The sequence below is a fragment of the Mercenaria mercenaria genome, chromosome 13, assembly GCF_021730395.1.
Source record: "Mercenaria mercenaria strain notata chromosome 13, MADL_Memer_1, whole genome shotgun sequence".
Lineage (NCBI taxonomy): Eukaryota > Metazoa > Mollusca > Bivalvia > Venerida > Veneridae > Mercenaria > Mercenaria mercenaria.
In genome coordinates this window covers 21,436,083-21,451,741 of record NC_069373.1, presented here as the reverse complement: position 1 = coordinate 21,451,741, position 15,659 = coordinate 21,436,083, and the positions used below count along the sequence as shown (strand labels likewise).

Sequence of the window (15,659 nt, the reverse complement as noted above, 5' to 3'; positions counted from 1 at the left end):
TACTGAGTTAGTTATTCGCTTTGCTGAATAATTCGCAATTTTTTTCGCCTGAACTGAATTCTGCAGCAAGACGTATTACCATTTCCGGCTCAGGCGTGTATAAACAAAGACCTACTATTGGCGCCATGCTTGCGCTAAGAAACAGTTCCATCATATTTGATATAAAAATTACAATAAAAAACATATTAGAATCGAAATTATTTATAGCAAAACAGTGCTTTATCACTATTTATACACTCGGGCGGTTATACGTATAACTACCCGTCATATATAAATAGTGATAAAGCACTGTTTTGCTATAAATTATTTCTTAATTAAAGGTGGTCAGTCACATTTGAGCAACATTTTAAGACATTTATCAGTTTTTAGCTCACCTGTCACAAAGTGACAAGGTGAGCTTTTGTGATCACGCGGCGTCTGTCGTCTTTCCCCCGTGCGTGCGTGCGTGCGTGCGTGCGTGCGTCCGTAAACTTTTGCTTGTGACCTCTCTAGAGGTCACATTTTTCATGGGATCTTTATGAAAGTTGGTCAGAATGTTCATCTTGATGATATCTAGGTCAAGTTTGAAACTGGGTCACGTGCCTTCAAAAACTAGGTCAGTAGGTCTAAAAATAGAAAAACCTTGTGACCTCTCTAGAGGCCATATATTTCACAAGATCTTCATGAAAATTGGTCAGAACGTTCACCTTGATGATATCTAGGTCAAGTTCGAAACTGGGTTACGTGCCTTCAAAAACTAGGTCAGTAGGTCAAATAATAGAAAAACCTTGTGACCTCTCTAAAGGCCATATTTTTCATGGGATCTGTATGAAAGTTGGTCTGAATGTTCATCTTGATGATATCTAGGTCAGGTTCGAAACTGGGTCACGTGCAGTCAAAAACTGGGTCAGTAGGTCTCAAAATAGAAAAACCTTGTGACCTCTCTAGAGGCCATATATTTCATGAGATCTTCATGAAAATTGGTCAGAATGTTCACCTTGATGATATCTAGGTCAGGTTTGAAAGTGGGTCACGTGCCTTCAAAAACTAGGTCAGTAAGTCAAATAATAGAAAACCTTGTGACCTCTAAAGAGGCCATATTTTTAATGGGATCTTCATGAAAATTGGTCAGAATGTTCACCTATATGATATCTAGGTCAGGTTTGAAAGTGGGTCACATGCCTTCAAAAACTAGGTCAGTAAGTCAAATAATAGAAAAACCTTGTGACCTCTGTAGAGGCCATATTTTTAATGGGATCTTCATGAAAATTGGTCAGAATGTTCATCTTGATGATATCTAGGTCAAGTTCGAAACTGGGTCAACTGTGGTCCAAAACTAGGTCAGTAGGTCTAAAAATAGAAAATCCTTGTGACCTCTGTAGAGGCCATATTTTTCAATTGATCTTCATGAAAATTGGTCAGAATGTTCACCTTGATGATATCTAAATCAAATTTGAAACTGGGTCACGTGCGGTCCAAAACTAGGTCATTAGGTCAAATAATAGAAAAACCTTGTGACCTCTCTAGAGGCCATACTTGTGAATGGATCTGCATAAAGATTGGTCAGAATGTTCATCTTGATGATATCTAGGTCAAGTTCGAAAGTGGGTCACGTGCCATCAAAAAGTAGGTCAGTAGGTCAAATAATGAAAAACCTTGTGACCTCTCTAGAGGCCATATTTTTCATGGGATCTGTATGAAAGTTGGTCTGAATGTTTATCTTGATGATATATAGGTCAAGTTTGAAACTGGGTCAACTGCGATCAAAAACTAGGTCAGTAGGTCTTGAAATAAAAAACCTTGTGACCTCTCTAGAGGCCATACCCTTGAATGGATCTTCATGAAAATTTGTCAGAATGTTCACCTTGATGATATCTAGGTCAAGTTTGAAACTGGGTCACGTGCCTTTAAAAACTAGGTCAGTAGGTCAAATAATAAAAAAAAACCTTGTGACCTCTCTAGAGGCCATACTTTTCATTGGATCTGTATGAAAGTTGGTCTGAATGTTCATCTTGATGACATCTAGGTCAAGTTTGAAACTGGGTCAGTTGCGGTCAAAAACTAGGTCAGTAGGTCTAAAATTAGAAAAATCTTTTGACCTCTCTAGAGGCCATATTTTTCAATGGATCTTCATGAAAATTGATCTGAATGTTCACCTTGATGATATCTAGGTCAGTTTAGAAACTGGGTCACGTGCGGTCAAAAACTAGGCCAGTAGGTATAAAAATAGAAAAACGTTGTGACCTCTCTAGAGACCATATTTTTCAATGGATCTTCATGAAAATTGGTCAGAATTTTTATCTTGATAATATCTAGGTCAAGTTCAAAACTGGGTCACATGAGCTCAAAAACTAGGTCACTATGTCAAATAATAGAAAAAACGACGTCATACTCAAAACTGGGTCATGTAGGAAGAGGTGAGCGATTCAGGACCATCATGGTCCTCTTGTCTTGTATTTTGTGAGATATTTCTTTATGGAACAAAAAGACTCATTGCTTACAGTAAGATTCATACTGGAAATGTATATTTTATTAATTTTCATGAAATTTTGGAATTACCTCCCTTTAATAAAAAAGTATTTAAAACTTGGTCTGTTTCTTTACATTTCAATAAAATTTCTAGTTTGTATTTGCATTTAATTGGGATATTTCAACTACCTGAGACAAAAGGCAAGCTTTAAAACAGTATGTAGCTTGTTAATTGATCTTCAGTCTATCTTTGTTGCACAACAGAGATAGGCTAAGGAAGGTAATATTTATTTAATAAACTTGAATTACTATTGAATTTTGGCAAAATATATACTTGTCAAAGCAAATCTTTGACAAATTTAATACAATAGTGCTTATATTCATATTATTCCTTACACAAAGTATGTTTACTTATGCTAAAATAAAGTTATCTTGGTTGGGCAACCAGAATAGGAAAGAAATATCAAATTCTGAAAATACTTACAGTGAAAATCTAACATGTATTAAGAACTCAGTGGACACAAATGAGTGTAAATGATTTGTTGTTAAAGTTTTGAACAAATCCATTAGTTGACCAAAATCTGATTCAATATTCAGGTTGGACTAATTTTCATGGATTTCTTGGTTCAATTATTCCAATCCCCAAACAAGTAGAATTCCTATTCATTATATGTTCAGAAGTTGAAGTCTACAGATTCATAGACATTTTGATCAAAACCACAATTTTCCCCCCAAAATTAAATTATTTCATGGTAGTTTCAGTTCAATAAGATGTCTGTCTGTCCATTTGAATTGGTGTCATGCATATTATCTCAAAAAGTCATCAAATACCATAGAATTGTTATCCAACATGTGAAGTTGTGCACCTGGGGTTCTGTTTTAGGATTTCACCCAGCCAGACCAGAGTTATGTATAAAGAGCATAAAGGTTTGTGTCATACATGTCTCCAAAAGTATTTGACGTAGAGCCATGAACCATAATTTATTGTGGATTGTTTATACCGGTAGTGTGATAAGTTGTGCAACTAAGGTTTTGTTTGGGGTTTCACTTGGTCAGACCAGAGTTATGGCCCTTGTCTTAGTAAAAAAAGATGCACAGAGGGCTTAAAAGTTTGTGTTGTTGTGCTGCATGTGTCACAAAAAGAATTGATCCAGAGTCTTGAAACCATGCAGAAATATTACTAAGCATGTGAGTTTGTACAGCCATGTTTTGTTCAGGATTTCACACTGCAAGAACAGATAAACGGCCTTTGACTTAGTAAAAATTATCTCTTAAAAGGCTCAGAAAGTTTGTTGTACGTGTTGCAAAAAATATTTGGCCTGAATTCATGGAACTTTATAGGAATGTTGTTCAGCATATGAAGTAGTGCACTTAGAATTTTATTTATGATTTTTTCCCCCCCCCCCCCCCCCCAACTCCACCCCACCCTCCACAATAAAAGAATGAATGAAAAGAACATGGCTAGCTTTAGCAGTTTGAAAATCCCCTTGCAAGTTTGAGATCCAGAATGAAGCCAGTGATTACAGACATATATTGATTATTTTATATGGATGAGGTTTATATGTAGTTCTTACAGTGATAAATATTTTTTCAGGATTTAGAAATTTTGTTCAGTAGAACGCTGGCACTTGTAAACAATGCTTCAGAAGTGGCTTTCATGACTGGTAAGTAAATAATTGAAATTTTTATAGAGATATGTGTAAGATGGTTTAGGGAGGGTGGAAACAAACCTTGAAATGAATGAACTCTAACATGTCTGTCCACCTGTTGTAGAAGTTAGTTTGAACTACCCCTTCAATATTATTATTCCTCCCTTCGAATAAGGAGGGGTATATTGTTTTGCAGATGTGGGTTGGTCGGTCGGTATGAAGACCAATCGGTTTCCGGCTGATAACTCAAGAAGGCTTGGGCCTAGAATCATGAAAGTTGACAGGGAGCATAGTAATGACCGGCAGATGATTCGAATTGATTTTGAGATCAGTAGGTCAAAGGTCAAGCTCACAGTGATCAGGAACAGTTAAACAGTTTCCGGATGATTACTCAAGAACGCCTCGGCCTAGGATCGTTGAATTTGATAGGGAGGTTGGTCATGAACAAGCAGATGATACGTATGATTTTTAAGTCAGTAGACCAAAGGTCAAGGTCACATTGACCCGGAACAGTTAAACCAGTTTCTGGACAATAACTTGAGAACGCTTTGGCCTAAGATCACGAAATTTAAGAGGTAGGTTGATCATGACCAGCAGACCCCTACAGATTTGAGGTCAATAGGTCAAAGGTCAAGTTCACATCGACCCAGGACAGTAGAACTTTTGTATACAGTGACCAAAAAATTTCTGTTCCTTGTGCAATTACTGAATGCACTAAGGGGGGCATTTCATGTTCTATGAGCTCTTGTTTCATAGATTATAACTAAATTTCAAAGGTACAAAGCTCAGATTTGTAAAGTTACAAATACCTGTTCATAAATAGATTATTTCTTGATATATGTTCATGAAATTTGTTTCATTACACTCAGAGGGAATGCTCTAAATTTGATGAAATACCAAAAACAAAAAAAGCTGCTATTTCAGATTTAAAACAATAGACTACATGGATAGCTTAGAAGAAGAGCATCCGCTTTGAGCGCGGGCAGTCATGGGTTTGATCCCCGACTGCTTCATACCAAAGAGATGAAAAATGGTACCAGCAGCTCCTTAATGCTTGGCCCTAACTCTAAAACAAGAGTGCCAGAATGTCACAATATACGCCCGTCACAGCAAATTTATTTACTCTAGCACCTGTATTTGCAGATGTAATTTTAATTTTGTGGTTGTTTAGTAATCATTGTAATTCTTTTGTTTTTCTAAGTCCACAAAAAAACTCCTTACCAGGTAGAGATACCTTAAAATACACCTAAAATTAGAAAGTAACAACTATGTTGTACCACAGAAAAGTGGTCTTGGTTTTTCCCTACGGTCAATTATAAAAAAGTTACAATATAAGTTATTTATAGTAACAACTAAGGGAAGTTAATCTTTAAAAAAAAATTTTTTTTTTCAAGTCCACACAAAAATCCTTACCAGGTAGAGATTGGTCAAAATACACCTCAAAATTGGATGTAACATGCATGTTGTACTACAGAAAAGTGGTCTCGATTTTTCCCTACGTCTAGTAATGAAAAAGTTACACTATAAGCTATTTATAGTAACAACAAAGGGAAGTAATTCTAAAGAAGGGAACTGCGCATGACACTTCGTCTCATGATGGTGTATAATTGTGCCAAGTTACATCAAAATCCCTCTATGCATGAAGAAGAAATGCATCGGACAGTCATTCTTGTATCTGACCTTTGGCCTCTAAGTGTGACCTTGACTTTAGACCTAGGGACCTGGTTCTTGCGCATGACACTCCATCTTGTGGTGGTGAACATTTATACCAAGTTATATCAAAATCCCTCCATGCATGAAGAAGAAATGCTCCGGACAAAGTTTTCATTCTTGTATCCTTTGACCTCTAAGTGTGACCTTGACCTTAGACCTAGGGACCTGGTTCTTGCGCATGACAATCCGTCTCATGATGAGGAACAATTGTGCCAACTTTCGTCAAAATCCCTCTATGCATGAAGAAGATATGCTCCGGACAAAGTTTTCATTCTTGTATCCTTTGACCTCTAAGTGTGACCTTGACCTTAGACCTAGGGACCTGGTTCTTGCGCATGACACTCCGTCTCATGATGATAAACAATTGTGCCAACTTTCATCAAAATCCCTCTATGCATGAAGAAGATATGCTCCGGACAAAGTCATACTTGAATTTGACCTTTGACCTCTAAGTGTGGCCTTGACCTTAGACCTAGGGACCTGGTTCTTGCGCATGACACTCCGTCTTGTGGTGGTGAACATTTATACTAAGTTATATCAAAATCCCTCCATGCATGAAGAAGAAATGCTCCGGACAAAGTTTTCATTCTTGTATCCTTTGACCTCTAAGTGTGACCTTGACCTTAGACCTAGGGACCTGGTTCTTGCGCATGACACTCCGTCTCATGATGAGGAACAATTGTGCCAACTTTCATCAAAATCCCTCTATGCATGAAGAAGATATGCTCCGGACAAAGTTTTCATTCTTGTATCCTTTGACCTCTAAGTCGTCACCTTAGCGCAAAAAGTCAATAAGTCCTTCTTTAAATCAATGCAGTTATCCACTTTTTGCACTGAGGTGACGAAGTGTGACCTTGACCTTAGACCTAGGGACCTGGTTCTTGCGCATGACACTCCGTCTCATGATGATAAACAATTGTGCCAACTTTCATCAAAATCCCTCTATGCATGAAGAAGATATGCTCCGGACAAAGTCATACTTGAATTTGACCTTTGACCTCTAAGTGTGACCTTGACCTTAGACCTAGGGACCTGGTTCTTGCGTATGACACTCCGTCTCATGATGGTGAACAACTGTGCCAAGTTTCATCAAAATCCCTCCATGCATGTAGAAGATATGCTCCGGACAAGGTCTGTGGACGCCGATATCCGCCCGCCCGCCCATCCGCCCGCCAGGGGCGTTCCCATAATACGTCCCGTTTTTCAAACGGGCGTATAAAAAAGGGAAACTTGTTTGAAAAATCTCTTCTCACATACCCTCCTGGTAACGTATCGCATCAGGAATGAGGTGTCAAGAGTGGTTATTGATATATAGAACTTGCTTCACAATAGGCCTAACGTAAATTTGTCTAAAATAAACAATCGATTTTTCTCAAAAACATTTCCAATGAGATGTCTACAATCTACATTTTCAATGAAAAAGCTGTGAAACTACAGACTCGGAACTTTTAATGAAGAAAATTTTTGGAGTAATTCTAGTCTTGATACACTGCTCTGTGTTTTTTCTAGTAAAACAAGTTTCTTTGTTAAGATGAATGTTAACTCCAGATGGTTTAGTATTCTGCACATTTTTAGCAAAACATAGACAATTCAACATTATTCTTCAAAATAGCATCATACCAGCACTGTTCTGGACCATAAGGTATACTGATATAGGACCATATCTGCCCTGTTAACTTATGATCCAGATAACGTACTGACATATAGCACCTTACCAGCCCTATAATTAACTGTATGGCATACCAATATAGGATCATATCAGCCTGTTATCTTGTGACCCAGATAGAATACAGACATAGCATCATACCAGCCCTATAATGAATGTGATAGCATACTGACATAGCACTGTACCAGCCATGTTATCTTATCACCAGATGACATACTGATATAGCACTATATCAGCCATGTTATCTTATGACCAGTTGACATACTGACATAGCACTGTACCAGCCATGTTATCTTATGACCAGATGACATACTGACATAGCACTATACCAGCCATATTATCTTATGACCTGATGACATACTGACATAGCACTGTACCAGCCATATTATCTAATGACCAGATGACATACTGCCATAGCACTGTACCAGCCATGTTATCTTATGACCAGATGACATACTGCCATAGCACTGTACCAGCCATGTTATCTTATGACCAGATGACATACTGACATAGCACTGTACCAGCCTTATTATCTTATGACCAGATGACATACTGACATAGCACTGTACCAGCCTTATTATCTTATGACCAGATGACATACTGACATAGCACTGTACCAGCCATACTATCTTATGACCAGATGACATACTGACATAGCACTCTACCAGCCATATTATCATATGACCAGATGACATACTGACATAGCACTATACCAGCCATACTATCTTATGACCTGATGACATACTGACATAGCACTGTACCAGCCATGTTATCTTATGACCAGATGACATACTGACATAGCACTATACCAGCCTTATTATCTTATGACCAGATGACATACTGACATAGCACTGTACCAGCCTTATTATCTTATGACCAGATGACATACTGTGTCACATAGCACTGTACCAGCCTTATTATCTTATGACCAGATGCCATACTGACATAGCACTGTACCAGCCATATTATCTTATGACCAGATGACATACTGACATAGCACTATACCAGCCATATTATCTTATGACCAGATGACATACGGCTGTGACTCAGTTCAGAGTTGGAGCGCCGGTATAAATTACAGACTCAGGTATATGCCGGATTGAAGTTATTTGAACTAAAAGTACCGGTACTTTAAATGTTTATTTTTTGTAACCATGGTGATACTAACCATAACCTCTAGTCAGTATGTCATACATATTATACACTAAACGCCTGCGAACATGCAATAATTTGCGCATTTTTGCCGTACGCGACATTAGATAATCACTTCCGGGCATGCGCAGAAGACCGCTCCAACTCTGCAATGAGCTACATCGATGACATACTGACATAGCACTAATACCATATTATTTTATGACCCGGAGAAAACCATACTTAGTAAGACTGTCAAAGATAAATTTTTGTTGAAAATCATACATGCAATTTATAAAAATAACATCATGTAGTGTAATTAGCCACAATTAACCATTATGATGTGTCAACATCAAGGTCTTTTTTATATACTCCAAAGGATGTATTTTGTGGTGGCGCAGGTTGTCTGTCAGTTTGCCTATACACCTGTGTCTGTTAGCAATTTGGTATCTGCTAAGTAACTTTAAAATAATTTGACCTATGATCCTCACACTTGTTACATGTACTTTGCTCATTGGCAATGTATGACCCCTATTGATTTGAGGTTAGTGGGGTCAAGGTCTTAGTGACTGTTAGTATAGAAATGGTTTCTGTTTAATAATTTAAGAATGCTTTGACCAGTGAACAGCAAGCATGATATGCACATTGAATATAATAGGTATTGCATGATTTTGAGATCAGTGAATGTTGCTGTAGAAATTATACATCAACTTCACAAAATCTATGGAGAGCTATCTTACTTGACCAGGTGTCCTCGTCGGCATCTGTTCTGCATCCACACCTTGGTTAAAGTTTTGATGCACTTTCACTTTATCTTTCTTTTTATTTGATAGGGATCACATTACTGATGAGTAATGTTACCTGCATATTATTGAAATTGGCGGAAACATGTAAAGTGTTCTGTTTTGTATCCATCTGCATCCTCTTTTAAGCAAAATGAATGTAGAAAAATTATATTGGAATGTCAGCCTGGCATGTATTCTACAGATTTTGGCAAAGATACTTTGTACATGTATATGCCTATGGTGCCAGTTTGTATGATGCCAAACAAAAATCTTTTATATGGTTATGATGCCATTCTGATTATAGGAGCTGATATTGTGGGTAGCAGTGCAGGAGATCGTTTGAACAAAATAGATCTAGCAGTCAGAGAAGAGAGAATAAAAAGTGAACAAGCTGAGCAGAAATTGCAAGGAACAGAATTAAAAGTTATAAATGTAGAAGGTATATAAGTTCATATTTTTAACATATCCCCATATACAAAGTATATGGGGATATAATGGAGTAATGTACTCACATGTCCATTGATCTGTTCGTCTTTTCCATATGCAGATTGTGTCCATTCCATATTTTCTTAAAGGGAAAAGCAACATTATACCAAGATGATATGCGTCTTGTACAACCCAGGTTTCTAGGTCCAGTGTTAAGGTCACACTTGGAGGCTGTACAACCCGGGTTTCTAGGTCCAGTGTTAAGGTCACACTTGGAGGCTGTACAACCCAGGTTTCTAGGTCCAGTGTTAAGGTCACACTTGGAGGCTGTACAACCCGGGTTTCTAGGTCCAGTGTTAAGGTCACACTTGGAGGCTGAAGATCAATTAGCTTAAATTTGTGTCTGCTTCATACTGTCTAAACCACGGGGAAGATTTTCTTAAAACTAGCATCACCAAGATGACATGCAAAGCACACAACCTAGGACACTAAATCCAAGGTAGATCATATTTTGAGTTCAAAGGTCAAATAATTTTACCTTTATGTCTGCTCCATGTTTTTTTTAACAGTCTGGAAGATTTTGACAAAACTGCCATTGCTACTTACCTCATTGAGGCAAAGTGCAGATGAACAATCCAAGTCATAAGGTTACCGGACCCCTAGACAATACGTGTAGGGCTGTCTAGATGTCCGGTAATCGATATCAATAATAAAAACTGAAAGTGGTATTTGCGGAGAGGAAATTTTCATTTATCTATCAAAACAGGTGATGATCTCTTTTTAGTTCACAAGTAGTGTCAAGGTGAGCTTTTGTGATTGCCCTTTGTCGTCCATCTATCCGTCATGACTGTCCATCCACAATTTCTTGTGAACACAATAGAGACCACATTTTGCAATGGATTTTAATCAAACTTGCACGCAACTTGTATTGGCATAATATCTTGGTTTCTTTCGAAAACTGGCTACATCCCTTTATGGGTTCTAGAGTTATGGCCCATTAAAGGGCCAGAGTTTGCTATTTTGGCTTTTGCTGGTCTATAGGCTTTATTTATGGTTTGATTTATTACAAACTTGCAAAATATCTTCAGTAACAATAGATCTTGGATTCCATGATTAATCCAATTATATATATTAATCAGATTATAGATTCTGGAGTTACGGTCCCTGATTGAGCCCTGAAAGAGCCAAGATTGGTTAATTTTTACCTTGTGAACACAATAGAAGTGACATTTTACATTCAACTTCAACAACACTTACACCAACTTAAGTCACAAGAGGATCTCAGTTCCTTTCGGAAACTGGCTAGATTCCGTTACAGATTAAAAAGTTAGGGGCAGTAGGCAAAATTTTCTATTTTGGTCCTTTCAGCCATATTGAGGTTTCATTTATGCTTTGCTTTGACACAAACTTGCACAGAATGTATGTCTTGATGATCTCTAGGCCAAGTTCAAAGCAGGGTCATGTGTGGTCAAAAACTAGGTCACCAAGTCAAATCATTTATGTCCCTTTCTTCATGAAACTTGGTCAGAATATTTATCCTGATGATTTCTAGGCCAAGTTCCAAACTGGGGTCAAAAACTAGGTCACCCAGTCAAATTCAAGGAAAAGCTTGTAAACACTCTTGAGGCCACATTTATGACCTATCTTCAAGAAACTTGGTCAGAATGTTTATCTTGATTCCTAGGCCAAGATCGAAACTGGGTCATATGGGGTAAAAAACTAGGTCACCCGGTCTAATGAAACGAAAAGCTTGTTAACACTGTAGAGGCCATAATTTATCTTCATGAAACTCGGTAAGAATGTTTATCTTGATGATTCCATTGCCAAGTTCGAAATTGGGGTCAAAAACTAGGTCAACACTCAAATCAAGGGAACAGCTAGTTAACTTTTATGACCCTATCTTCATGAAACTTGGTTAGAATGTTTTATCTTGATGATTCCAAGGCCAAGATTAACAGGTGAGCGATATAAGGTCATCATGACCCCCTTGTTGGTCCAGTCATAATGAAAATTGGTCAGAACATTTGTCTCCATGAAATCGCTAGGTCATTTACACTGTTATGATATGTTACTCAGGTGAGCGACCTAGGGCCAGCTTGGCCCTCTTGTTTGTTTTTCTCCGGACTGAAGGATGATTTAAAATGATAAACTTATGCCTTTCTTCAATGACTTACGGAAATCACCGATAAAATTTTCATATTCAGTATGTCTCCAACCCGAGCTGTTTACAAAAAAAATTAAAAGACTACATAATAAAAGCAATTTTATGACAACAAATCTTAGCTTTTCTAGATATCATATACGCTACTAACACAGTACATAACAGTACAAGTCCAGTTACTGGACCCCTAGCAACTTCCGTGCGAAAATACAAGCTAGTGAAAATGATAACAATCAGATATGTACGATTTTACTGTATCACCTCCAGACGAGTATTCATGCATGCATATGATTAAATGTTTTTAGCTCACCTGAGCATGAAGTGCTCAATGTGAGCATTTGTGATTTGCCGTCATCCGTCCTCGTCAACAATTTGACTGTTAACTATCCAGAGGTCACAGTTTTGGCTCAATCTTAATGAAACTTGGTCAGAATATTACATTCAATAAAATCTCGGATGAGTTTAATATTGGGTCATCTGGGGTCAAAAAACTAGGTCACCACATCAAATCAAAGGAAAAGCTTGTTAACACTCTAGAGGCCACATTTTTATACGCCCGAGGGGACGTATTATGTTATGACGCCAGTGTCCATCCGTCTGTCTGAGCCCACAAATGGACATTTGTTGGGTACTGAGAACAATAGGTTTGTTGGGTACTGAGAACAATAGGTAACAGTAAATTCTATTCATTCCGTAGTGCTTATTGGGTACTTTTTGTCGCTTGTTGGGTACTTTTTAACAAAAGAAATACCCAATAAAGGTCCATCTGTAGGAACGTCCGGCTGTCCGTCCGTTAGCAATTTCAGTCCGCTCTGTAACTCTTGAACCCCTTGAAGGATTTCAAAGAAACTTGACACAAATGTTCACCACATGGAGACGACGTGCAGAGCGCTTGTTTCTTGGTGACTAGCTTCAAGGTCAAGGTCACACTTAGGGGTTAAAGGTCGTATGAGTGTGTTTCGTGTCCGCTCTGTAACTCTTGAACTGCTTGAAGGATTTCAAAGAAACTTGGCACAAATGTTCACCACACTGAGATGACATGCAGAGTGCTTGTTTCGGGTGACTAGCTTCAAGGTCAAGGTCACACTTAGGAGAAAAAGGTCATATATGACTTTGCTGTGTCCGCTCTGTAACTCTTGAACTGCTTGGAGGATTTTAAAGAAACTTGGCACAAATGTTCACCACACTTAGGCTAAATGCAGAGCGCATGTTTTAGATGACTCGCTTCAAGGTCAAGGTCACACTTGGGGGTCAAAGGTCGTATATGACTTTGCTTTGTGTATATTGTTCTGCTTTGCAGTGCTCTTGTTTTTATTTGGCAGATCCCTTTTTTGTTTTCTTACAATAATTTTTTTTGTATTACTTCCCTTTTTTGTTACTATAAATAGCTTATTTTGAAATTTTTTTATTATTTGCCATAGGGAAAAACCGAGACCACTTTTCTGTGGTACAACATGGATGGTACCTCCAATTTTTAGGTGTATTTTGACATAACTTTACCTGGTAAGAATTTTTTTTGTGGACTTAGAATTTTTTTCTAGATTTTCTTCTTTTTGTTGTTCCTGTCCTTTGGGCTTCAACAGTCAAGTTCTTTAAATTTTGCTCCCATCCTCTGATGTAACCCTTTGGGCGTATATTGCCCCACTTGGCGGTGCCCTTGTTGGCTATATCTTAATGGAACTTGGGTCAGAATGTCAATCTTGATGATCATTAGGTCAGGTTAAAATCTGGGTCAGGTGGGGTCAAAAACTATTTACCAGGTCAAATCAGAGGAAAAGCTTGTTAACACTAGAAGCCACATTTATGACTGTATCTTCATGAAACTTGGTCAGAATGTGAATCTTGATGATCTGTTGGTTCAAATCTTGGTCAAGGTCAGGGTCAAAATCGAATCTGGGTCATGTGGGGTCAAAAACTAGGTCACCTGTTCACATCAAATGAAAAGCTTGTTAACACTCTAGAGGCCACATTTATGACCATATCTTTATGGAACTTGGTCAGAATGTTATTCTTGATGATCTTTAGGTCAAGTTTTAATTTTAGCACTTGAGAATAACACTCCTATAAAACTCTAGAAGTCACGTTTCTACCTGATCTTCACTAAAAAATGTTTGTCTGTATGAAATCAAGGCCAACTTACATTCTAACTTATCAGAGGTTAGAATTAGGTCAGGTGAGTTATACAGGGCCTTCAGGGCCCTCTTGTTTTTATTATTACCTAAGTGAAGAAAGTACAATCAAACATAGCAAAACTCATTTTAAGTTTCTAAGTTTGGTACATTGCAGTTTAATGAGGAAAAGACACATGAGTAAAAACTTGATGCCTTTAATTTCAGGAAAATATGCAGAAGAACATGCTGAAGAACTTGAGGAAGAACGGCAAAAATTGTTACAAGATTTAAGTGGAGATAATTCAGGGGGGAAAGAAACGGAAAGCAATGACAAAACTCACGAAAATTCGGGCGTTACTGATATATCTGATACTATATATGAAACGCTTACTGATGACACTGCTAAAGAGATATGAGATAAATGAAGATATACTAATTAAGTAAACCATTAAATTGAAAGTTTCTGAACTCTTGTCATCACTCAAGGAATCTAATAAATTAAAATATCAACGATAATTAGACGATATTTTTCGTACAAGAGCTAGGCCTGTAGCTCCAAGGTCAAACTGACACTTTGGGGTAAAATATGTTTCAAGGATCTGTTTTGCGTCCAGTAAAAAGATTTTGGTATTGCTTGGCACATGTACGTGTTACCAATAACAAGAGAATTTGATTGAGACAAAACTAAGGAAACTGTTTCAGACGTCATGGTAAAACTTTGTGGTCATATTTTGAAAGGTTGTGTCTTGTTGCATCACCATAATCTAACTCATAATACTTTTATCTTTCTTGGTATCAGTGTACCAATTGATCATGATGTGCCCTATGCCCGTACCATCGAAGTCAAGGTGACATTATGTAGTCAAAGGTTTACATGAAATATAGATTCCTTTCCAGTTCATACCTTAGTTATAGATCAATGTATTTTAATAGGAAGTGGCTAGAGTTCCGGTAATCAGTATACTTGTACTGTTTGGTACTGTGTTACCAATGTATATGATAACTGCCAGGGAAAAGATATAATTTGTTGTCTATTACGTATTTTTTTGTAAATATTTTTAGCTCACCTGTCACAAAGTGACAAGGTGAGCTTTTGTGATCGCGCAGTGTCCGTCGTCCGTCGTCCGTGCGTGCGTCCGTGCGTGCGTCCGTCCGTAAACTTTTGCTTGTGACCACTCTAGAGGTCACATTTTTCATGGGATCTTTATGAAAGTTGGTCAGAATGTTCATCTTGATGATATCTAGGTCAAGTTCGAAACTGGGTCATGTGCCGTCAAAAACTAGGTCAGTAGGTCTAAAAATAGAAAAACCTTGTGACCTCTCTAGAGGCCATATATTTCACAAGATCTTTATGAAACTTGGTCAGAATGTTCACCTTGATGATATCTAGGTCAAGTTCGAAACTGGGTCACGTGCCGTCAAAAACTAGGTCAGTAGGTCTAAAAATAGAAAAACCTTGTGACCTCTCTAGAGGCCATATATTTCACAAGATCTTCATGAAAGTTGGTCAGAACGTTCACCTTGATGATATCTAGGTCAAGTTCGAAACTGGGTCACGTGCCATCAAAA

The 15,659-nt window shown here is 37.8% G+C and overlaps 1 protein-coding gene across 2 annotated transcripts in view; it reads left to right on the top strand.

Moving 5' to 3' along the window:
* LOC123530481 (uncharacterized) overlaps positions 1–14,606 on the top strand; it is a 54,257-nt gene extending 39,651 nt beyond the window's left edge. For both annotated transcript variants that reach the window (XM_053521309.1, XM_053521310.1), the window contains 3 exons: positions 4,043–4,112; positions 9,697–9,831; positions 14,316–14,606. In XM_053521309.1, the coding sequence (XP_053377284.1) occupies positions 4,043–4,112; positions 9,697–9,831; positions 14,316–14,506 (396 nt within the window). In that variant the 3' untranslated portion in view covers positions 14,507–14,606. The remainder of the gene's footprint in view (positions 1–4,042; positions 4,113–9,696; positions 9,832–14,315) is intronic.
* Positions 14,607–15,659: the final 1,053 nt, after the last annotated feature.